Source organism: Loxodonta africana, chromosome 3 (assembly GCF_030014295.1).
Source record: "Loxodonta africana isolate mLoxAfr1 chromosome 3, mLoxAfr1.hap2, whole genome shotgun sequence".
In the NCBI taxonomy this organism is placed as follows: Eukaryota; Metazoa; Chordata; class Mammalia; order Proboscidea; family Elephantidae; genus Loxodonta; species Loxodonta africana.
In genome coordinates this window covers 72,615,666-72,640,488 of record NC_087344.1, presented here as the reverse complement: position 1 = coordinate 72,640,488, position 24,823 = coordinate 72,615,666, and the positions used below count along the sequence as shown (strand labels likewise).

At 49.7% G+C, this 24,823-nt stretch overlaps 1 protein-coding gene across 4 annotated transcripts; it reads left to right on the top strand.

Annotated features, from left to right (window-relative positions):
• The first annotated feature begins 5,572 nt into the window (after positions 1-5,572).
• Positions 5,573-24,722, top strand: CSF3R (colony stimulating factor 3 receptor). 4 transcript variants are annotated; one of them, XM_064281737.1, is made up of 18 exons: positions 5,573-5,697; positions 7,189-7,243; positions 9,038-9,122; positions 9,231-9,555; positions 12,692-12,988; positions 13,955-14,078; positions 14,190-14,377; positions 15,223-15,392; positions 15,513-15,666; positions 15,758-15,837; positions 16,192-16,405; positions 18,707-18,895; positions 20,608-20,709; positions 21,393-21,539; positions 21,646-21,786; positions 21,943-22,036; positions 22,287-22,368; positions 22,776-24,722. In XM_064281737.1, exons 4-18 carry the CDS (start codon positions 9,510-9,512, stop codon positions 23,253-23,255), a joined length of 2,508 nt encoding a protein of 835 aa, XP_064137807.1. In that variant the 5' UTR covers positions 5,573-5,697; positions 7,189-7,243; positions 9,038-9,122; positions 9,231-9,509; the 3' UTR covers positions 23,256-24,722. The 4 variants fall into 4 exon arrangements, with proteins under 4 accessions (XP_064137807.1, XP_064137805.1, XP_064137806.1 ...); XM_064281735.1 differs by lacking the exon at positions 9,231-9,555 and having other exon boundaries at positions 5,574-5,697; positions 7,189-7,231; XM_064281736.1 differs by lacking the exon at positions 9,231-9,555 and having other exon boundaries at positions 5,574-5,697; positions 22,290-22,368.
• The last annotated feature ends 101 nt before the right edge of the window (positions 24,723-24,823 follow it).

Sequence of the window (24,823 nt, the reverse complement as noted above, 5' to 3'; positions counted from 1 at the left end):
ATTTAAATCCCAGCTCTGCTGTGAGCTGGCTGTGTGACATGGAACAGGCCACTTTCCCTCTCTGGGCCTCCATCTCCTGGCCTTCCAGAGGTGAAAAAGGAGGGGGACCTTGTCTCCAGGTTGCTCACAGTCTAGGAAGAACCTGAAGCAATGACCAGTGGCATTGGTAAATAAATATGCATCAAATGCCTTGAGTACGCAAATGAAGAAAAAGTTTATGGAACCAGAAGAACTAGTTGGTACCTGGCCACAATCGATGTCTGCCCTGTCAGGGAGCACAACAGACAACTCCTGAGGGAGCAGGAGACCAATGGGATACAGACCCCAAATTCTCATAAAAAGACCATACCTAATGGTATGACTGCGACTAGAGGAATCCCAGAGACAATGCTCCCCAGAACTTCTGATGGCACAGGACAGGAACCATCCCCGAAGACAACTCATCAGGCATGAAAAGGACTGGTCAGTCGGGGGGAGAGAGATGCTGATGAAGAGTGAGCTAATTAAATCAGGTGGACACTGGAGAGTGTGTAGGCAACTCTTGACTGAAGGGGGGATGGGAAGATAGAAAGAGAGGAAAGATGGCAAAATTGGCACGAAACGAGAGACTGAAAGGGCTGACTCAATAGGGGGAGAGCAAGTGGGAGAAGGGAGTAAGATGTATGTAAACCTACATGTGACAGACTGATTGGAATGGTAAATGTTCACTTGAAGCTTAATAAAAATTAATCAAAAAAAAAAAGTTTATGGAGAAAGATTTAATGGTGTTTTCCCTGACCCCTGAAGGATGAGTAAGATTCCAACAAGCAGCTATGGAGGTGGAGGAGGGCGCTACAGGCAGAGGGAACAGCCTGAGCAAAGGCTGGGAGGCAGAAAGTGCAGAGTATGTTCAGAAAAAACTGAGTGCCCAGATTTTGATTTCTTTCTGAGTCAACAGGTCAGTTGCTTTTTGTAAGTGACCTGCCCAAGCGTGACAGCCTCCAGTAAACACCTGTTTGCACAATCTAGGTCACACACAGGGGCAGGTTTGCACAATGACCTGTTTGCACAATCTCAGTCGACTGCTATACTCCAGACAAAGCACACAGCCTCCACTTCTGAACACTTACCCTGGCTGGTCCACCCGCCCCTGCCCTGCCCTGCCCTGCCCTGCCCTGCCCTGCCCTGCCCTGCCCCTCCCCAGGAACAGGTTACTCCTTGACCCATCCAGCAGCCCCACACGTCACAGTCAATAACAGAAACAATCAGTCCCTCAGTGGCTAGGCTGCTGAGAATGGCATTCCCTACCCCAGGGATTTCTGACTGGGGTTTCCAACCACCAGAGTCTACCCTCTAATGGAGGAGGGGCCTGGGGCATGGGCGAGCTGGAGGAGGAAGTATTCACGAAACAGATACTGGGCGTGGGCAGAGGGGATGACTCCACATCTGTCTCCTGCCTTTGAGCTCCCCATAGTAAACATTTATTGAGCCCTTACTGTGTCTCTGGCTCAGTTCCATGAGCTATCCGTGCATTACTTCACTGGTTTCCTATGAAGCAGATGCTATTTTATCCCCGTTTTAAAGATGATGAACTGAGTCTCAGAGAAGTTAAACAACTTGTCCGCTGTCACACAGCTAGCAAGTGGCAAAACCAGGATTCCAACCCAAGCAGTCTGACTCCTCAGCCCACGCTCTTAACCTCCTTACATGCTTATTTAAAAAAAAAAAAAAAATCTTTTTTTTTTTTTTTTTTCAATTTAGAGAAAAAACAGATGTCCTTGAGTCATTCCAACTCATGTTTCAGAGTAAAACGACATAGAGCTTTCAATGGTCAGGCACTCCTTGGAAACTCTGTGGGGGAGTTCTACTCTGTCCTATAGGGTCGCTATGAGTCAGAATTGACTCGATGGCACTGGGTTTGGTTTTGGTTTTTTATATGATCTTTCAGAAAAGTAGATCTCCGGGACTTTCTTTTAAGGCTTCTTGGGGTGGATTCAAACTACTAACCTTCCAGTTAGTAGCCAGGCACTTAGCCATTTGCACCACCCATGGACTCCCTAGTCTCTAATGCCTTTCCCTACACAAAGTTCTTCCTTAAATCTAACTTTCATTTCAGCTGCCACAGCTTCATTCTCTGGTACAGGCCCTCAGTGGATGGTGGCACACAAATTAGATACTAAAACCTTGCTCCGAAATATTGACTTGTGCAGAGGGGAAAAAGGAAAGCAATTTTATTGAATTCTTGCTATGTGCTGGTCACCACACTAGGCACTGTACTTCCAATAGCTCATTTAATCCTCACACAATTCCTGGAAGGCGTTATTATCCCTGTGACAGAAGAGGAAACTGAGGCTTACAGAGAGAAAACAACTTCTCCAAGATCCTGCAACCCAATAGATATGCATTGAGTATCCTCTCCATCTGTCAGTTTGTTGTACTGTGGTGGCTTGCCTGTTGCTGTGGTGCTGGAAGCTGTGCCACGAGTTTTCCAAACACCAGCAGAATCACCATAGTGGACAGGTTTCAGTGGAGGTTCCAGACTAAGACAGACTAGGAAGAAAGGCCTGGCAATCTGCTGCCAAAAATTAGCTAGTGAAAACCCCACACATTACAACAGAATATTATCCAAAATAGTGCTAGAGGATGAGCCCCCTAAGTTGGGAGGCATTCAAAATACACAGTGGCCACAACAAAGGACTCAAGCATATCAATGATCAAGAAGATGGTACAGGACCAGGCAACATTTCAGTTGTACAAGGGGTCTCCCTGAGTCAGAGCCAAATGGACGGTAACTAGCAATCCTGTGTGCCCCACATTGTGGTGAGGCTGGGGAGGCAGCAATGAAAACATAGTTTCTGCCCTCAGGGGTTCCCAGTCTAATGGAGAAGGCAGACAGCCAGCAGCCTTCCACAGTACTGCAGGGTTGCAGAGGAGGGAGGGCAACTGACCCAGACTTTTCACAGTACAGAAGCCAGGAGAGATGCCCAGCGCAGGCTGGCTGCCTGAGCTGGTCAGGAAGCAGGACTCGGCCAGGCAGGGCGACAGGGATGGCATAGCAGGCAGAGGGATCAGCAAAAACAAATGCACCAAGGGGCTCCAGAGCCTGAGGCAGCCAGGGAAATACAAGCAAATTTGCATGGCATCTGAGGAAACAGAGGCACTTGAGGCAGGGGAGGAGGCAGGGCCACATCGTGGGGTACCGTGATCATCCGTTAAGGAGTTAGGATGTGATGAAGGGCCTCAAGGAAACGGGACAACATGGTCAGCAGTGCGTGTGGGAAAGCTCACGCTGGCCGGGGTGCTGACAGATGAAGGGAGAGAGACAGCCCAGAGCAGGGAGCCTGGCCCGACAGCTGTGCCTCGTCCAGGAGAGAGATGGTGAGGTCTGAAGGAGGCAAGGAAAGGAGATGAATCTCAGAGTTGTTGACAAGACTGAGAGCTCCACAAAGGCAGGAGCTAAAACTGCTTCCGCTCACCATGTATCCCTCTGCCTGCTGCATAATAGGCTCTCGGAACATATTTTTGAAGGACCAGCAAAGGGTTCATTCTCCTTCATTAAAAAACTGATCGTGTAATCAACGTCACTGAAGTGTACATATCGAAATTGATGAAATGCTTTATGTGGTGTTGTATGTACACTACAATAAAAAAAGAGCATTACGATTTTAGAAAAAGAACTAATTGGATGTGGGAGTGTGGAGAAGAGGCTATGAGGAATGACTCCTGGGTCCCTGGGTTGGGCGACTGGGGGTGGGGGGCGGATAGTGGTGCATTTTACCAAGATGAGCCATGGGAAGAGGGCAGGTTTCGTGAAGCAGGGAGACAATTCATTCATTCAATCATTCATTCCACAAATACATATTGAGGGCCCACTATGTTGTAGGGTTGTAGACACTGGGGATAAAGCACTGAACAAAACAGACAAAAACTCTTGCCTTTATGGACTTTCCATTCTAGCGAGGGGAGGCAGCCAGTGTCAGATGGTGAAAAGGGGTATGGAGGGAAAAGGCAGGAAGAGAAATAGGAAGTGGGGGTTCAATTATTTTTCAGGCTGGTCAAGTAAGATCTGGATGAGAAGGTGATATTTGAGCAAAGACTGGAAGAAGGGGCGGGAACCATGTAGCTATTTGGGAGAAAAGCATCCAAGCATAAGAAACAGCAAGTGCAAAGGTCCTGAGGCAGGAGGAAACCTGACAAGTTCAAAGAGCAGCAGGAAAAATAGAGTAACTGGAGCAGAGCAGCAAGGAGGAGAGTAATAGGAGAGGGGTCAGGGGGGTAACAGAGCACATGTTGTATAGGGCCTGGTTAACCATTCAAAGGGCTTTGATTTTGACTCTGAGTGAGATGGGAGTCATTGAGGGCTTAGGGCAGAGCCCCACATGATGTGATTTATATTTGACCTGTTTGACACTGGCTACTGAAAGAACAACAGACAATGGGGTGACAAGGATGAATGGAAATGGAAGATCAGAAAGAGGGCTACCTCAACGATCTAGGCAAGAGATAAGTGTGACTTGGGCTGGGCTGGTATTGATCTAAGTGGTATTTATATTGTTTCCAACATTTTATCATGAAAATATTCAAGCATAGAGCCAAGTTGAAAGAATTTTACAGGGAATACCTGTGTACCTGGATTCTGGTTATATTTTGAAAGAGGAGTCAATGGGATCTGCTAAAAGTATGAGTTAAAGGCAGAGTTGAGCACCTGTGCGGAGCCTGTGGGACATCCCGGGAGCTCGTGGCAGGCAGTTGAAGGTTTCCACCTGGACCCAGAACCACAGTCCAGGTCTGCCCCAGGATACCAGACTTGGAAGCCCACCTTTCCTGTGTTATGGACACTCTGCAAATCTGGTCATGGTGCCAATAACTAAGAACACCATGAATCTTCTTCAGAAAAGCACACAGAAAATTATTTACCAACAATCACAGGGGATTCGTGCATTTAGATAACAAAAGTCCTAAGTGTAGTCTATTTCACTCCATTTTTAAAGTTCCCTGTAGCAGAATCATTGGGGAAAATGTTACACTAATTTTTGGTGAACATATGAAAACTCTGTGCCTGAGCAGGGCACCACCTTGTCTTGTCCCCAGAGCCCCCATTTCTCCCTCTGCCTTGGCCTCTGAGTGGCGGAGGAGAAGCTGTAGTGACTCTTCATACTCAGGAGAGAGTACAAAGGGACCGAGTTATGAACACCCTTGTAACTTCCGGATGCCCTCCTGAGTACTGTGGGGAGCAGGGCCCAGGATAGTGCTTAGAAGGGGTTTAGGGCTGAGTGACGCTTTTAGCCCGGGGCCCGTCTCCACATGGTGCTCCCCCAGGCCAGGGGCCATGGAGATGGTACCCAGCCAAGGTTGGAGCCCAGGCCCTCCCCAGCCTCAAAGCTTTGAACTCAGGAAATCCGGAGGCAGGGGGACATTGTTGCCACATTCCTCAGCCCCTTTAAGACCCCCCAAGGCAGGAAGGCTGCCTGGGCCTCACCAGTTTCCCTCCCAGGCTCCTTCCTGGGAGGAAGGGGCTGCCTGTGCCCTTGGCGCAAGGGAGAGAAGGAGGGAGGCTGGGCAGGTGTTGCAATCCCCTGCCCCTGCCTGTCCGGAGGCTGAGCCATTAACGACAGGGCTGGGGGAGAGAGCAGGACCGCAGCTGTTTTCAGGAACTTGCCCTGAAGGGGAGAGGAGAGACCAGTGAGGCCTGGTGGGTGCCTGGTCAGCAGCTCCAGCGTGAGTAGGGGCTCCCCAGGGAGGGACTGAGTCTTGGGCTTGATGGGGACCTGGAGTCCCAGGTCCACTCCTTCCAGCTCTGCCAAGTTCCTATATTCGGGGGGCCTGGGCCTGGGGCCAAGGACCCCACCTTCAGTGTTTATTCCTTGGAGTCAGGAGCCCTGGACATTGCATCTCTTTTCCCAAGGATGCAGCAGCCTTCTTTTTTTTGGAGGGTGGGGTACATCAGCGAAGTCCCAAGAAGCCAAATATCTCTTGTGGGACACGAAGCTGGGCTCAGGGACGAACATAATCGCCCTCCCTCTGTGTCTCTCTCTCAGAACCTGGGTGTCTGTGAGTAGTCCCTCTGCCTCTCCCTGTCTCCGTCTCCATAGTTTACTATCCGTTTCTGTCTCCCTCGGACCCTCTCTGAGTCGATTTCACTCTGAGTTTCTCTCTGTGTCTCCCTCCTGGACCCTCTCTTTGCCTCTCTCTTTGTCTCTCAGCTTGCCCTTTGTCTCTTGAAACCTAAACTCTATCAGATATCAGACTGCTTCTCAGCTTCTGAGTGCCTCAGTCTCTCTCTCTTGGTCAGTAATCTTTCGGTCTCGGTCTCCAGTGTCTCTCAGGCCTCAGTCTTTATCTCCATGAGTCCTTCTTGTCATTTCAGCCTGTGTGTGGATCTCCATCTCAGTCTCACTTTGTTACTCTTTCTGCCTCTCTCTTTTCCTCTCCCTTCCTCTCTCTTTCTTTCTCTTCCTCCCTTTCTCCCTGTCTCTCTCTGCCTTCCTCTCACTCCCTCCCTGTCTCTCTCTCTCCCTCCCTCTCTCTCTCTCCCCTCTCCCTCCCTCCCTCTCCCTTTCTCCCTCTCTCTCCCTTTCTCTCTCTCTTTGAACCACACCTGGGAGGGCCTTCTTCTGTCTTTTCCCAGCCCCTCCTTCCCACCCATCCTCTTCCCAGAGAGTAGTAGAAAGCCCAGGGGAGAGAAAGCTAAGTGGTTGAGAAGGAGAGGAGGGGTAAGTGATGGGAGTGAGGGGAGAAGGGAACAAAGAGGGGAGTGGGATGGGGTGACACCAGGGAGCACCCGATGAACCAGGACAGAAAGGGTTAGGAGCACCCCGTGAGCCAGGACAAAGGGTCAGGGGCACCTGGGGATCCCAGGGGAGGTGGCCAGAGTGAAAGGGAGAGAGTGAGGTGCAATTGTCAGGAAGGAGCAAGGGACTAGAAGGAGGAGACCCAGAAATGGGGCTTTGAAACTGTGCAGCGTGACAGAAAAAACAAGCTGGCAGTCCCAAGAAGCTGTGACCACATAGCCTGGGAAGGAGCGGGGGACGTTAAACCATTCTGGGCCCCATGAGGGGGTGTCTGCTTTATGGTTCATGAAAAAATAATTAACGCTATTAAGTGCTTAGTCCATGCCAGGCACAGGATATGTGCTTTCGTCACAGCTTATCTCATTGCATCCTTACATCAACCTCGGAGATGGGTGCTATTGTTATCCCTTTTTCACAGATGGGGAAACTGAGACTCGGAAAAGTGAAGTAACTTGTCCAAGGTAACTGTGCAGGTAAGAGGGAGAGCTGGAGTTCAGACCAATTGGTCTCGCTCAGAGCTGGACTCCCATTTCTTCGCATCCTGTTCTCAGAATGGGGGACTATGCTCCAACAGGCCTCAGCTCCCACTCAGCTGAGGTGGTGGGCACCCAGGGCTGCCACGGGGGGCCAGGGGTTGATGCCATTGGGAGGATGCCTGGGGTTTAGCTGCCCACTCTAGACAGGGGCCAGTGGAGGGGAAGGAGATGGTGCCTCAGTGGGCATAAGCTGGGCCTGAAGCTGATCCTCCCTAGGGCAGCAGGGCTGGGGCATGATCAAAAACATACAGAGGTGGGAGCCAGTGTCCCAAAATCTGTACCTAGGAGGCAAAATCTTCCCCAAGCAGTGTATGCATTGTGGTGGGGAAGGGGTTGCCAACTACTGACAGGTAGACGGGCATGGTCTGGACAGTTGCTCAGGTTTCTCACTGCACAAAGGTGCCCAGCTAAGGGGCAAGTGAAGACTGAAATCCAGCCTGTTTTCCAGTCACCAAGCTGTGAGTCCTAGCATGTGTATGCATCTGCCCAGAGGAAGGGGTGTTTTTTTACTAAGGTGCACAGTCATGACTTATAGGCTGGTGGTTGCCCTGTATCCTGACACCGTAACATATCTGGACAGACTGAAGATCATGGTGAGGCCCCTGCAAGCAGGAACAGCCTTGAGTGTCTGGGGAGCTCTTAGTCACACCTCTATTTGGAAGCGAGAGAAAACGATTCTCTTAGCTTTTCTACCTTCTGAGTACAGGGTATCAGCTCGGCCACTTGGGGCTCTCTGCTGGGACACCCCCACATGTATATGCTCACGCATGTACCTACAGGCTGGCTAGTGATTCCCACTGACCTGCCACTAAGAGCACCAATTAGTGCTGGGAAATCAGGTGTCTGGCCCCACAACCCCAAGGGAAGTAGGATAGGGGGATTAGGCTGGGAAAAAAAGAGGGGAAAGTGGGGACAGGTGGAAGCTGCCCACCCTAGTGGCCTCCCTTTGCACAATTCCTGAGACTGGAATGAATCCTCCCTCCATCCGAGGAATTCTTGCTTTCTCCCAGGGAGCATCTCTGATGCCCTTGGCACGGGTTGGTTACCTAGGAGAACCTGCTTGGGACTCATGCACACACAATCGGGAAATGCAAGGGAGTCGATGCCTCCCTTGACCAGGGAGAGGCAGGAGTCTTTGGGTAAATGTTCCCATCCTCCCTCCCAGCAAAGGGATAAATTGTCTCTTGGGTGAACATGGCTCCTCAGAAGGTCCCAGCAGGACCAAGCCCCAGTTGCCCTCAGAGATAACAAGCTCAACAACGTAATCTTGTGTGGTTTTTCCTCCTCCACTGTTTCATTCTCCCCACTCCCTTACTCTGTTCCTGGAATCTTCTAAAATAAACTACCTGCAAGCAAGCCCTTGCCTCAGGTTATGCTTTCTGGGGGCTGGGGGAGCCTGGTTAACACAGAAGGGAGAGGGAAAGAACGTTGTTCCTTGCTGTTCCCTTCCCTGCTCTCTCCTGGAAGGCAGATATGACAACAACAGGGGCTATCACTTAGGGTCATTTCTTATGTGCCAGGCACTGTGCTAAGCCCTTGACATGTATCGTTTCATGTCTTCCTCCAAAGCTCTGTGCAGTATGCACTATTGTTACCTCCATTTTACGGACAAAGAAATTGAGACTCAGAGACGTCAAGTAACCAGGCCAAAGTCACACTGTGGCAGAGCAAGGATTAAGGTCAGCTCTGATTTCAAAGCCCAAGCTCTTGTTCAATCCCCTCTGCTTCCAGGTGAGCACCAAGTTTGGCACTATGACAGGGCTGGGTGCCTGGAGCCTGACCAGAGCCGCCCTGATCGTCCTTCTGCTCCCTGGAAGTGAGTGTGGTTCCGGGGGGGGGGCGTGGTGGGGAGAGGGAGTTATGGCGGGGGAGGGATGGAATCATTTCCCCACATTGCCCACCCTACCACTCCTGCGATTTCTAGAGAACCCTAAGAAGCTCAAGACTAGATCACAGATGTGGGGCAGCTGAGCTCCCACCCATCAGGCAAACCACCACTGATCAGGAACGGTGAGAGGACCTGGGCTGGTCAGCCTGGAAAAGACTGGAGGGACCCAAACCGTATCTGCAAATCTCTGTCGGGCTGTCAGAAGGAACCTCTGGGTCCTGTGCAGCCTAGGCAGGAGCAAAGGGATTGAAGTGGAAGTCACAAGGAGGCAAGTTTCATCCTGAAATAAGGAAGCACAAGCCGAGCTCTCCAACAATGGAAACTCTTATTTTGAGAGATGATGAGCTTCCCATCTCCAGGGGTATGTAGGCTGAGGCCAGGACTGACCTCAGGATGCTGCAGAGCAGGTGTTGGCAAACTTGGTCTGATAGCAGTATTTCGGCATTACAGGCCACATAGAGTCTCTGTTGTGTGTTCTTCTTATTGGTGTTTGTAATCCTTTAACCTCCATCCTTAGCTCACAGGCCATATAAAAACAGGCCACCCAAGCTCTGCTGTAGAGAACGCAGCCTCAGGTGGAGTTTTGAAGTAAACAGATCTGAAAGCTTCCTTTGAGCCTGAAGTTCTAAATTTATGAAGCAGTAGGAGCCCCATGCTGAGAGTCTTGCTCTATGATCTTGGGCAAGTTGCTTCACCTCTTAGGGCAGTGAGGGCAAAGTGCAGTGCTTACTGAGTTACGTATTTAAAAAATATTCACCAAGGGCTTTCTCTGTGCCAGCCGCTGGGAAAACAGTAATGAGAAAAACAGACAAGGTCCCTGGCCTAGCCAAATGTACAGTCTAGCTGCAGAGATAGACAAGCAAATAATCGTATGCCTCTATAAATATTAAGGATAACAAGAGCTTTGGGAAATTATGGAATCCTGCCCTTGTCTGATTAGTAAGGGCCTAGTCTGGTTCCAAGAAATTTGGAAGACAGCTACCTGGTCAACCAACTGGGATAGATCCCTATCTGTGCCCATTCCAAAGAAAGGTGATCCAACAGAATGCTGAAATTATCGAACAATATCATTCATATCATGATATTAAGTTATGCCAAAGATAATTCAAAAAGGGTTGCAGCAGTATATCAGCAGGGAATGGCCAGAAACTCAAGCCAGATTCAGAAGAGGACTTGGAACGAGGGATATCATTGCTGATGTCAGATGGATCTTGGCTGAAAGCAGAGAATACCAGAAAGATGTTCACCTGTGTTTTATTGACTATGCAAAGGCATTCAACTCTGTGGATCATACCATATTATGGATAACATTGCAAAGAATGGGAATTCCAGAACACTTGATTGTGCTCAGAACACTTAGTTGTTCAAACAGAACAAGGGGATGCTGCATGGTTTAAAATCAGGAAAGCTGTGGGTCAGGGTTGTATCCTTTCACCATACTTATTCAATCTGTATGCTGAGCAAATAATCTGAGAAGCTTGACTATATAAAGGAGAACATGGCATCAGAATTGGAGGAAGACTCATTAGCAACCTGCGACATGCAGATGACACAACCTCGCTTGCTGAAAGTGAAGAGGACTTGAAGCATTTACTGATGAAGATCAAAGACCACAGCCTTCAGTATGGATTATACCTTAACATCAAGAAAACAAAAATCCTCACAACTGGACCAATGAGCAACATCATGATAAATACAGAAAATATTGAAGTTGTCAAAGATTTCGTTTTACTTGGATCCACAATCAACACCCATGGAAGCAGCAGTCAAGAAATCAAAGGACGTATTGCATTGGGCAGATCTGCTGCGAAAGACCTCTTTCGCCTTTTAAAAGGCAAAGACGTCGCCTTGAGGACTAATATGCAACTGACCCAAGCCATGGTATTTTCCATCACCTCACATGCATGTGAAAGCTGAACAATGATTAAGGAAAACCAAAGAAGAATTGATACATTTGAATTATGGTGTTGGAGAAGAATATTGAAGGAGATCGAACAAATCTGTCTTGGAAGTACAGCTAGAATGCTCCTTAGAAGTAAGGATGCTGATACTTCATCTCAAGTTCTTTGGACATGTTGTGAGGAGGGACCAGTCGCTGGAGAAAGACATCATGCTTGCTAAAATAGAGAGTCAGCAAAAGAGGGGAAGACCCTCAGTGAGATGGATTGACACAGTGGCTGCAACAATGGGCTCAAGCATAGCAACGATTTTGAGGATGGCATAGGATAGGACAGTGTTTTCCTCTGTTGTACATAGGGTCGCTATGAATCAGAACCCACTCGACAGCACCTGACAACAACAGCTGGTTCTCCCAAGACATTAAATGTTAACCACGTGAAAAAAGGTGGAAGGAGAGGAAGAAAAGTAACTCAGGAAGGAACCAAAAAAACCCAAACCCATTGCCATCGAGTCAATTCTGACTCATAGCAAGCCTATAGAACAGAGTAGAGCTGCCCCATAGGGTTTCCAAGGAGCATCTGGTGGATTCGAACTGCTGACCTTTATGGTTAGCAGCTGTAGCTCTTAATCACTGTGCCACCAGGGTTTCCAAACCAAACCCATTGCCCTCAGAATAAGAAGGAACAGTGGGTACAAAGATCCTGAGATTGGAGAGATCATGCCATTTTCAATGAACAGCAAGAAGGCCAGAGCTGCTGGATATGACAGCAGATGGTCAGAAACTGAGAGAGTTAGGCACCAAGGCACAAGGGCCATGTGAAGGATTTGAGTCTTTATCCTAACCATCACAGTAAATACTTAAATACATGCCAGGTGCCATTCTGAGTGCCTTACACATTTAATCCTACCAGCAATAGTAAGGTAAAAGGGACCATTTTTATCCTCATTTTACAGATGAGAAAACTGAGGCACAGAAAACCTCCACAATATACCAGGGTCACATAATTAACAAGTGATAGAATCAGGACTTAAACCTAGGCAGTCTAGTTCCAACATTCACATTCTTATCCACATCCACTTATCCACCACCCCATGCTGCCTTTCAGAGCAATGGTGCACTGGTTAAGAAGTGTTCTGGTCAAGATTGGGTAACACAATCAGATTTGAGTTTTGAAAAGCTTACTGTGGCTGCAAGATGCTTGTCATTCTAACTATTGCTTTCACCATCCTTGGGGAGGGAACTGGTCTATTTGGCGGTATGCTGGCTCTGGCTTGCAAGAACCAATAATGCACGCCTCTTCCCAACTCCACATTCAGTGATTTCAGATTGATAGCTTGAAATTGGCCATGGTAGGAGTATTTGCCCTATGGACAGTGGCACACACTACAAATCAGGGTCTGTTTTCCCTTGAATAGCTGGTTTTAAACATTTTCTAGTACATCACTCTCTATCTCACCCCAACAGCCTCTCCCAGCCCCCATGCAATCCTTTCCATTCTAGCCCCATGCCTCAGTGACTGAGGCACTACACAGGCTGCCTGATAGCTCAGCTCTGCCAGGCAGAGGAGTCACCCATGGCTTATTCTCTTCCACTCCAGGCCTTGCGGAGTGTGGGCGCATCAGCCTCTCACACCCCATCGTCCGCCTGGGGGATCCTGTCACAGCCTCCTGTGTCATTGGCCAGAACTGCAACCACTTGGACCCGGAGTCAGAGATTCTGTGGAAACTGGAATCAGAGCTTCAACCTGGGGGGAAACAGCAGCGCCTACCCGATGGGACCAGGAAGTCCACCATTACCCTGCCGCATCTCAACCACACTCAGGCGCATCTCTCCTGCTGTCTGCTCTGGGGCAACAGCCTGCAGATCATTGACCAAGTTGAGCTGCAGGCAGGCTGTAAGTCCCTCCAGCCATCCACCCACTCTGCCTCCAATGTCCTCCTGCCAATACTAATAAGATATTTGCCAATACTTGCTAAAGAAACACTTTATGGGCATTCTACCAAGCAATCTTCCCTACCAGTGGGTACTATTATTAGCCCCATTTTGCAGATGAGAAAACTGAAGCTCAGGGAGGGTAAGTGACTTGCCCAAGGTTACATACTAATAAGGATGGAGCCAAAATTTCTATCAGGCAGTGTGGCTCTAAAGCCAGTGTTGTAACAACAAGCCCAACTCCTTGGCCATAAGAGGGCGTATCCAGGAAAACATTCTCTACTAGCTGGGCTTGCTCCCAGCTTCTCTCCCATCCCAGTCTCAGCCCTCAGTTCAAACTGAGCAGGATAGGGTTTGTGCAAAGGTGAGGCATAAGAAAGCGAGGAAGGAAAGAAGAAAAAAACACACCAAGGTTCTTGTTTAAGAATCAGTAATACTAGCAGCTAACACTTACATAGCACTTACTATGTGCCAGGCACCGTTCTAAGTACTTTATGTGCAATGAATCCTTTAGCGTTCACAATGACCCTGAGGGTAGGTATATTACTATTACTCCCATTTTACAAATGAGGAAACTGAAACACAGAACAATTAATTAACTTCAAGATCACATGGCTAATGAATGAGAGAACAAGGCTGAAAACCCAGACATTACAATGTCACTGACAAACGGGTCTAGAGTGAGGAGAATTGGAGATGGGGGGGTCACCAGGATGCTGGGGTCCTGTGATGCTTGTCCCTTTCCATGCCTACAACTTGGCTTTCCCCAGGCCTGACCCTCCAGGTTCACATTGTATGGAGACAGGGGACTAGACAAGATGATCCCAGAGGGACCCATTCACAGCAAGAAAATGAGGCCAATTGGTCCCAGCCAGAGCTTTCTGACTGGTCCCAACCAAAGTCTTCACCCTCTCCCCACCCCACACAGATCCTCCCCCGACACCGTACAACCTGTCCTGCCTCATGAACCTCACAATCAACAGCTTCATCTGCCAGTGGGAGCCAGGACCAGAACCGCATCTGCCCACCAACTTCACCCTAAAGAGCATCAAGTGAGTGGGGGCTTCCTGCCTCGGCCCCCTTCTTTTGGGCCCTGGGGTGGGGCATGGGTAGGACTGTGCTTTTTTTCTCCGCGTGGCACCCAAGCCTGATCTTGTTGGCAGGAGCCGGGACAATTGCCAGACCCAAGAGGAGCCCATTCAGGAATGCGTGCCTGAGGCTGGGCAGAGTCGCTGCGCCATCCAACGCAAACACCTGCTGTTGTACCAGAGTCTGGTCATCTGGGTGCAGGCAGAAAATGCGCTGGGGACCAGCCAGTCCCCAAAGCTGTGCTTTCATCCTATGGACCTCGGTGGGTGACTCTGAGTGTGGGGGCAAGGAGAGACCCCCAAAATGGACAGAACCAGAGAGGCACCGAAAGGGAAACAGGGACCCAGTAACAGACAATGAGACATTGGAAGACCCAGAGATAGAGACAGAGAAAAGAGACAGAGACAACAGGGATATAGGTGGAGATAGAGAAATGGAGATAGACCAAGAGGTGTGGAACAGACCCAGAGGCAAAGAGACACATTCGTTCATTCTTTCAACAAAGAATTAATTTCTTGAAGTACCCACTATGTACTAGGCACTCTTGTAGGTGTTGTGGATACAGCAGTGAACAAAACATCCCAGATCCTGCCCTCAGAACTTTACAATTTAGTGGGCAAAATAAATAAAACAGAACGCCAGACGAGGATAAGTGTGACGAGGAAGTTAAAGCAGAGAAGGGGGATAGGGAGAGCAGATTGGGGGACAGTTGCTCTTTCAATAGGATGGTCAGGGAAGGGCTCGATGAAAAAGTAACACTTGCACAGATATACTTGAAGGAGATGAGGGAGCGAGCCATGTGGATATACGGGGAGAAAGTGTCCCAGGCAGAGTGAACAACCAGTGCAAAATCCCTGGGGCAAGCATGAAATGAAGACCTAGTGAGAAACAGAGACACGTATACATAGGGACAGACCCAAAACAATGTGGAGTTGTGAATTGACAGAGGTACAGAGACACATACAGAAAGAGAAACACACAGAGACTCCCTGAATGGAGACCCAGGGAGGAAAATGCAACCACAGACAGAGACAAGCGGGAGTTAAGGAGCCCTATTCTTTTATAGGGTGGGACAGGAAGCCGTTCTAACAACTATCTTCCTTGCAGTGAAACTGGAGCCCCCCACACTGGAGGCCCTGGACCCCAGCCCTGAGGTGGCTCCAGCCCAGCCAGACTGTCTGTGGTTTCGCTGGGAGTCATGGAAGCCAAGCCTGTTCATGGAACAGAAGTGCGAGCTGCGCTACCAGCCACGGCTAAGAGAAGCCAGCTGGGCCCTGGTAAGGCAGGGTGCAACCTCAAGTGCCGGAGTGGGGGTGACTGAGGAAAGGGTATGGGTGGGCTCTAGCTGGCCCTGGAAGGACCCAGGCATCCAGGCTCAGAGCCACACCCCCCACCAGGTGGCCCCTTTGCCCTCCTGTACCCTCCACCACAAGCTCTGTGGCCTCCTCCCAGCCACAGCCTACACCCTGCAGATGCGATGCATCCGCTGGCCCCTGCCAGGCCACTGGAGTGACTGGAGTCCCAGCCTGGAGCTGAACACCGCAGAACGGGGTAAGTAGGTGAGGTGCTAGGGCAGCCTTCTGCACCCAGTCCAGCCTCCAGGACCCCTGGTGAGCACCCTCTCCTCTGACTCTGACCACAGCCCCCATCATCAGACTGGACACGTGGTGGCGGCAGAGGAAGCTGGACCCTAGAACTATGGATGTGCAGCTGTTCTGGAAGGTGACCCCCTCTAAAGGCCATCCCTCCACCCCTTAGACCTCCTCCAACCCAGACAGAGTCCTGCAAGCTCGGGCTCAGGAATCCCATAGGTCTGGCAGGCTTGGTTCATTTGCATGTGCCTAGTAAGATGGTAATTGTCCTTTTGGAAGAGCCTACAAGGCAGGACTCACCCATGCCCCCAAAGGGTCCATTCAGTGAATAATTAAGTGCCTGCTTACTTCTTCCTTGCCTCCCTCCTAGGACCTGGCACAGGGGAGTAGAGGGAGGGTTCTGTGATCCATCCACCTAGAAGCTCTCCCCCACTCAAGACAATCTGTACATTCTCCTTATCTCTCCCTTCTATTCCTACTACAGCCAATGCACCTGGAGGAAAATAGTGGGCGGATCCATGGGTATCTGGTTTCCTGGAGACCCTCAAGCCAGGTTGGGGCAGTCCTAACCCTCTGCAATACCACGGAGTTAACCTGCACCTTCCACTTGCCTTCAGAAGCCCAGGAGGTGGTCCTCGTGGCCTATAACACAGGCGGGACCTCTCATCCCGTCCCGGTGGTCTTCATGGAGAGCAGAGGTAAAGGGAGCTGTCAGGCAGTAGAGCGCGTTGGTATTGAGCATGTGAGTTCTGAGGCTAGGTTGCCTGGGTTCAAACCTAGTTCTGTCATCTGTTAACAGTGTGACCTGGGCAAGTTATTAACCTCCCTGGACCTCTGTTTACTCATCTAGCAAATGCAGATGATAACAGTGCCTACCTCATTGTGAGGACTTAAATGATTTAAGACATGTGCCTGGTTGGGGCATGATAGATCACTTTTGCTTGTGGCCTTTCTAGCCATGGTCTTGTAACTCCCATCGAAGCGATGGGGCAGGACTGTGTGATAGGGTAATTGTGGCCCACCAAAGGGATTGGTCGGTTTTGCCATCCCGCTAGACTTGAAATGAGCAACTCCGGAGGCAGGACAGAGAAGATCCCACCACCAAGGAAAAACAGCCAGGAGCCAACATGTCCTTTAGACCCAGGATTCCTGCACTGAGAAGCTCCTGGAAGCAGGAGACCGAGAGAGGGAGAGAGAGCTGTAACCCCGAAGACACTGAAAAACAGTGGCAGGATAGACCCGGCAGCAGGAGACTGCAAGGTGGGCTTCCCGGCCCAGGCCTGCGAAAAGAGAAAGCAGAGTGTCTTTGGACAGAGGTCTAGGGCCAGGGAGAGGTGTGCCTGCACGCAAGGCTAGGAAGAGGTTGCCCTGACGGAAGAACTGTATCCTTGAGTGTTCCCGAACCTGAATTGTAACCTGTTACTTCCCTAATAAGTGAGTTCCGTGTGGCCATTGCAATGAATGATCAAACTCAGCAGAGAAGTAGAGAGTGCCACAAGAGGGACCGTTGGTGTCAGAATTGGTAAAGATGGCGAAGACAGGAGATGTGTCTGGCTTCCACCTCATTGCAGTCAGCCTTGGGCTGTTGATCTTGATTCACCTTCCCCCTTGTGAAGTTAGAGGAGGTCAGACAGGCCCAGATGTTGCTTTCACACTGGCACAAAATAACTGCTTGATATGTGTTAACTATTATTATTATTATCATTAGCCAGAACCAAGTTAAACTGGTGATTTCTACACACACACACACAGAGAGAGAGAGACAGAGAAAGAGAGAGAGAGTCCATTCTCCCAAGGAAGCTGGGAGAGAAAGCTCTAAGCTTTTCCAGCTGGAACATGGACCCTGAGTTAATTGCTCCTTCTCAGGGGATCAGTCACCACCCAGGATCCCCTGAACATAAGTCCTCACAAGGTGAGACTAACAGTAACAATAACAATCATAATCATAGCCATACTAGCAAATATTTCTACTTACTAGCTGGGTGACCATAGACCAGTAACTTAACCTCTCTATGTCTCTCAGTTTTCTCATGGATAAAACGGGGACAATAATAGTACCTCCCTCATGGGGCTGTTAAAAGACTCAATGAATTAACATCCATCAAAGACTGTGCCTAGCACATACCGAAGTCCGTATAGACCGAAGAAGAATTGATGCACTCAAACTGGTGTTGCTGAAGAATATTGAATATACCATGGACCGCCAGAAGAGTAAACAAATCTATCTGTCTTGGAGGAAGTACAGCCAGAATGCTCCGCAGAAGCAAGGATGGCAAGACTTCATCTTGCTTTACTTTGGACATGTTATCAGGTTTTATCAGGAGAGACCAATTCCTGGAGAAAGATGCTTGATAAAGTAGAGGGTCAGCAAAAAAGAGGGAGATCCTCAATAAGATGGCTCAACAGTGGGCTCAAACATAGCAACAGCTGTGAGGATGGCAGAGGACAACTTTCTGTTCTGTTCTACATAAGGTTGCTATAAGTTGGAGCCAACTCAATGGCACGTAACAACAACATATACAGTTAGTTCTATTATTACAACAGGTCCCCAGGTGGTGCAAATGGTTTGCACTTGGCTACTAGCCTAAAAGTTGGCAGTCCAAATCACCGAGCAGTTCCACAGAAGAAAGACCTGACAATCCGGTTCCTCAAAGATTACAGCCAAGAAAACCCTATGGAGTAGTTCTACAACACATGGGGTTACCCTGAGTTGGAATTGACTTGACAGCAACGGGTTTAGTTGGGTTTGATTAGTATTAATATCAAGTACTGCTCTACCTGAGGCACTGTGCATCATCTCATTTAAACCGCACCACAACCCTGTGAGTCAGGAACTTTTATCATTTCCATTTTACAGATGAGGAAACTGAGGCTCAGATGTTCACTTACCCAAGGTCCCCCAGCTTGTAAGTAGCAAAGCCAGGATTGAACCCAGGCTCCTGACTCCAGGGCCTGCACTTCCTTCATCTTCATTCCACTGTCTCCTACTCTGTCTCCAGGCCCACCGCTGGCCAGACTCCATGCTGTGGCCCGAGATCCTCACAGCCTCTGGGTGGGCTGGGAGCCTCCCAGCCCCCAGCCTCAGGCCTATGTGATTGAGTGGGGTCTAGGTCCTCCCAGCCCCAGTGGCAGCAATAAAACCTGGAGGATGGAACATAATGGGAGCATCACAGGGACTTTGCTACAAGGTAGGCAGACCTGGGTGTGGGCAGGTCGGTGGGGGGCAAGGGGGTGGGGGAGAAGGAGGGCAGTGCTTGTCTGACAACGGACAGTCTGAACCATCCTAGCAGGCTCCCCAGCCTTTCTGGATCCATAAATTTTTTTTATTGGGGTGAGAATATACACAACAAAACACTCACCAATTCTACAATCTCTACATGTATAATTCAGTGACATTGATTATGTTCATGGTGTACAACCATTCTCACTAACATTTCCAAATTATTCTACTGCCATTAACACAAACTCAGTGCTCCCTAGGCAAAAATCTCACATGCCCCCTTCTTCCCCCTCCTTGGTAACCATTAATAGTCTTTGGTTTCAGTATATTTGCTTATTTCGTGTAAGATAAATCATGCAGTATTTGTCCTTTTCCGAGTAACTTCCTTCACTCAGCATGTTTTCAACGTTCGTTCATGTTGTGGCATGTCTCAGGACTTCATTTTTCTTTATGGCTGAGTAATATTCCATTGTGTGTATATATATATATATACCATTTTGTTTATCCATCCATCTGTTGATGGACATTTTGGTTGTTTCTACCTTTTGGCTATTGTGAATTGTACCGCAGTGAATGCTGGTGTGTGGGTGCCAGTTCTCCTGGGTACACACCTAGGATTGAGACTGCTGGGTCATGTGGGAGTTCTGTGTTCAATTTTTTTGAGGAACTGCCAAACTTTCCCACAGCGTTTGTACCATTTTGCATTCCCGTCGGCAATGGATGAGGCTTCCAATTTCTCTATATCCTTGCCAACATCTGTTGTTTTCTGGGATTTTGTTTGTTTGCTTGTTTTCCTTTGCTTTGCTTTGCTTTGTTCTGTTGGCCATTGCCATTCTAATGGAGTGAGAGCATATCTCATTGCGGTTTTGATTTGCATCTCCCTGATGGCTAACGATGATACCTAACAACAACAACAACGATGGCTAATGGATGGGAGCCCTGGTGGCACAATGGTTAAGCGCTTGGCTGCTAATCAAAAGGTCGGCGGTTCAAACTCACCAGCTGCTCCACAGGAGAAAGCTGTAGCAGTCTGCTCTCATAAAGCTTTACAGCCTTGGAAACCCTATGGGGCAGTTCTACTCTGTCCTAGAGGGTCGCTATGAGTCGAAATTGACTCGATGGCACTGAGTTAATAGCTAACACTGTTGAGCATCTTCTCATGTGCTTCTTGGGTATTTGAATATCCTCTTTGGAGAAATGTCTGTTCAAGTCCTCTGTCCCTTTTTTATTGGGTCGTTTGTCTTTTTGTGGTTAACTGGAGAAGTTTTTTGTATATTTTGGAAATTAGACCCTTACCAGGTATCTTGTTCCTGAAAATTTTCTCCCAGTCTGCAGATTGTCCTTCACTTTGTTGATAAAGTCCTTTCATGAACAGAAGCATTTCATTTTTATGAGGTCTCATTTATCTGTTTTGTCTGGATCCTTCACTTTCCTCAGAATCAAGAGGTTTTTCCTACAGTCTAACTTGATCCTCTCTTTCTGTAGTCCTGACCCTGCCACCTTTCTAGCTCTTGCTTATACTTTTCTTCCCTGGTCCTCATTATCTGAAGAAAAGATTGAAGAGATTAGGCCAACATCATGAGGTCCAGGTTAGCCCTGACTAGAGGTCTGAGGTTAACTCCTGACCATCAGCAAAGATTAGCCCCTAACCAGAGCACCTACCCCACTTTCTCTCTACAGAGAACATCAGGCCCTTTGAGCTGTATGAGATCACTGTGACCCCGCTGTACCAGGACACCACGGGACCCTCCCAGCACATCTATGCCTACTCCCAAGAGAAGGGTTTGTTAGCCACCAGGCCCCTTCCCAGAATCCTCTCCTCCTCTCCCAAGGCCTGCCTAGATCCCAACAATCAGGAATATGAGGGAACATTTCCTTCCTTCCCTACCTCTGGCCCTGGAGAAGAGTTCTCTCCCAATCCTAAGACTACCCCTACATTTGACCCCTGGAAAAGCAGCTGGACGAAAGTCACGTGGTGGGGTGACAGAAATTGGGCAGTGGGTTTGGCAGAATTCAAGAAACAAGCCTGGCAAAAATCAAACAATTGCCCTAACAGAAATCAGGTGTCACATCAGATAGAAATTAGACAGAGAACCTGGCATAAATTCAGAGGGCGAGTGATAGAAATCAGATTGAGTCAAGACAAAATCAGTCCTGGCAGAAATCGGGTAGTGAGGCTTTGGAATCAAACAGAACTGGGTTCAGATCCTGGCTCAGCCACAGCCAGGATTTTTTTAATTCCATCGACCACTCAGATACAGTGATAGATGGAATTCAAACAAAGTTCCTGAGAAAATGAGACCATCAAGCAAGTAGAAATTAGGCAGGAGTCCCTTTGCACTCTCTTTTCTCATCCACCTCTCAGTGTATCCCAGTTCTCAGGTCTCGGGCTGGAACACAGGGGTCAAAGGGGGCTCTCTGCCCTGTCCCGGTTCCTGACAGCCCCTGCACCTCTCTTCCTGCAGCCCCCTCCCGCGCTCCAGAGCTGCATCTGAAGCACATTGGCAAGACCTGGGCCCAGCTTGAGTGGGTGCCTGAGGCCCCTGAGCTGGGGAAGAGCCCCCTTACCCACTATACCATCTTCTGGACCAACACTCAGAAGCAGTCCTTCTGTGAGTTTATCCCAGAAAGCCCGGGGGAGGGGGTGCTCAAGAACCATGAAGGGAGCCCGAGGCCTCAGCATCTAGGCCTAGGCTGACCGTGCTCCCCAACCCCCAGCCACCGTCCTGAATGCCTCTTCCTGGGGCTTTGTCCTCCATGGCCTGGAGCCTGCCAGCTTGTATCATGTCCACCTCATGGCCACCAGCCGGGCTGGAGCCACCAACAATACAGGCCTCACCCTGATGACCTTGGCCCTCGGTAAGGGGACACGGGGACTGAGCAGAGACGGCTGCCGGGAGGGTGCCCCAGGTGCCCCCCTGTTCTGAGAGTAGATCTGCTGAGGGATCCTGAGTCTGAGGGAGGAGACCTTACACACATTCAATCTAACCTCTTCTGGCTTTCTCCTCACGCCAGAGGAGTTCGAGGTGTACATCCTCCTGGGTCTGTTTGGCCTTCTGCTCTTGCTCATCTCTCTCTGTGGGGCTGCCTGGCTCTGCTGTAGTCCCAGGTGAGTCCTTTTGAAAGAACCGACACCCACCTTTGGCTTCCTCTACCCACAGGGAACTGCAGACCTAGGTAAGCCTATCTAAGTCCTTCCCAGCCCTCCAGGACTCAGGGGCCATGTCTGGGAGTCCCAACCCTCCACCTTCTCCTCTCTGCACTAAGGGGTGTCCCTTCAACCACTGGGGGTGAGTGGGAGGAAGGACAGAGAGATGAGAGATATGCTGGGCCCAGCCCTCACCTGCCCCCTCCTCCAGCAGGAAGAATCACCTCTGGCCAAGTGTCCCAGACCCAGCCCACAGCAGCCTGAGTGCCTGGGTGCCCACCATCATGGCAGAGGTGAGAAGTCTGCAAGGAGAGGGAAGTGGGGTGGAGGTGTTGGTCCAGGCCCAAAGTGAAGGGAGACCCCTCTGAGGACAAGGAGTTGGGCCCTCCCAGCAATTCCTACCAAGATCCTCTGGAGTGAAACAGACCTGAGTTTGAATCCCTGCTCTGTAAGTCTGAGCCCCAGTCCTCTCACTGTGAACTGGGACTAATCCCAAGATTGTGGGAAAGAGTCATTGTGGTGAGTCTGTAGAGCGCTCAGCATGTGTCAGGCAGGGAAGAGGTGCATTGGAAGTGTAACCCTTTGAGTTCCAGGAGAGCAGCAGGAATGATCCCACCACTGGCCCAACTCAGGAAAAGGCAGTGGCTAGGGCAGACATCTTGAAATGCACCATCTCCTCACCCCATGTCCTTGTGTCCAGGAGACCTTCCAGCTGCCAAGCCTTCGGGACCCCGGAATGCCCCCCATAGCCAAGATCACGGTGCTGGAGGAGGAAGAGAAGAAGCCAGGGCCCTGGGAGTCCAGTGACACCTCGGGGACCTGTGGCCTCCCGACCCTGGTCCAGGCCTATGTGCTCCAGGGGGGACCAAGAGAAGCTTCCACCCAGCCCCAGCCCCAGTCTAGCACCAGTGACCAGGTCCTTTATGGGCAGGTGCTGGGCAGCCCCACAAGCCCAGGGCCAGGGCACTACCTCCGCTGCGACTCCACACAACCTCTATTAGGGGAGCTCACTCCCAGCCCCAAGTCCTATGAGAACGTCTGGTTCCAGACCAGCCCTCTGGGGGCCCCAGTACCCCCATCCCCAAGCCAGGAGGACGATTGTATCTTTGGGCCACTGCTCGACTTTCCCCTGCTACAGGGGCTCCGGGTCCATGGGATGGAGGGGACGGGAGGCTTCTAGGGCTTCCTGGGACTGCCCCATCTGGGCCTGCCCCCGGAAGGGCCTGGGCTGTGTAGAAGAGGGGTTCAGGTCATTAAGCTAAAAACCACCCTAGCCCCAGAAATGCCAGAGGCTCCTCCCGGTCTCCCCTGTCCCTGATCCCCATCACCCCTTCCCTCATATCCTGTCTCTGTGAACTGGGCCTCCCAGGCAACCTGTACACTTTAAGAATGTGTAGCCCTGCCCACTAGCCTTTTGTACTTGTTTCCTGTAATTTTGGTCTCTTAAACCGGTTGTTTTTTGTTTTGTTTTGTTTTTGTTTTTGTTTTGTTTTGTTGAGGAAATCTTGAGTGTGCCTGAGTCTCTTTTCTTTTTATTTTCAGGACCCTAGCAGTCAGGGTGGGGGCAGTAGTGGTTCAGTGGTAGAATTCTCACCTTCCATACGGGAGACCTGTGTTCACTTCCCGGCCAGTGCACCTCATATGCAGCCATCACCCATCTGTCAAGTAGAGGTTTTGTGTTGCTATGATGCTGAACAGGTTTCAGTAGAGCTTCCAGACTAAGACAGGCTAGGAAGAAAGGCCTGGTGATCAACTTCAAAAATCAGCCAATGAAAACACTATGGATCACATGGTCTGATATGCAAACAACCAAGGGGGTGGCGCAAGTCCAGGCAGTGTTTCGTTCCATTGAGCATGAAGTCGCCATCAGTCAGGGACCAACTCAATGGCAGCAAGTAACAACAGCAGTCAGAATTGTTCATTCATTTCTTTAGTCATTCATTCAACCAACCCTCACCTAGCATCTAGGCCCTGTACCGGCAGCAGAGATTTAGAAATGACTCTCTTCAGCGGACCCTCAGTGAGTTCCCATTCTAATGGCGGAGACTGGAACACTGATAATTAGAGCATAGTGGCAAGGGTTACATGGAGGGTATCACAGAGTGCAATGGGACGGGGTGAACAGACCTCAGAAAAGATCAACCCCTCATTTCACAAATGTTAGTAATTACAGCTAATTGAATGCTCACTGTATACTAGGTGCTTTGCACACAACTACCTCATTTCATCTTCCCAACAGCCTAAAATATTGATACTAGTATCCCCATATTTGATGGATAGGTACACTTAGGCCCAGAGAGGTTGCCTGACTTGCCCACAAGGTCACACAGTGAGTAATATGGCTGCACTACAATTCCAGCCCTTGGCTGTCTGATTCCAAAGTCAGCGATCTCAAGCACCAGGCTACAAGGCTGCCAGAGAAGGAGGCTGAAACCCAGTAGTTCGCACAGGGCCCCATCCTGGACTTTGTTACTAAGGAGGAAAATACTAGGTTGGGAGAGAAAAAAGCTGGGCCACGCTGATGGAAGCTCCCAAAATAACTAGGACTAGAGGCCAGGAATGTAGGGAGGGATTAATGACAGTATACATGCCCAAGAAAAAGTAGCATTTTAGTATTTACACGTTACCGCGCACCAACTAACAACCACGTAGCTAGACAACTACCACGTTCCCAAACTCGCGCAGTCGCTAACCAGGCCTCTCAACTGCACCCAAAACTTTGCGTCATTTAGGCCAGCCCGTCCAATC

What these genes read in the sequence shown, in the direction of transcription:
- CSF3R (XM_064281735.1), top strand. Translation starts at nt 9,059, where the DNA reads ATGACAGGGCTGGGTGCCTGGAGCCTGACCAGAGCCGCCCTGATCGTC. An exon ending in ATGTGCAGCTGTTCTGGAAG is followed by an intron (nt 15,838 to 16,191) that starts GTGACCCCCTCT and finishes TTCCTACTACAG; the next exon opens with CCAATGCACCTGGAGGAAAA. An exon ending in CACAGGGACTTTGCTACAAG is followed by an intron (nt 18,896 to 20,607) that starts GTAGGCAGACCT and finishes TTCTCTCTACAG; the next exon opens with AGAACATCAGGCCCTTTGAG.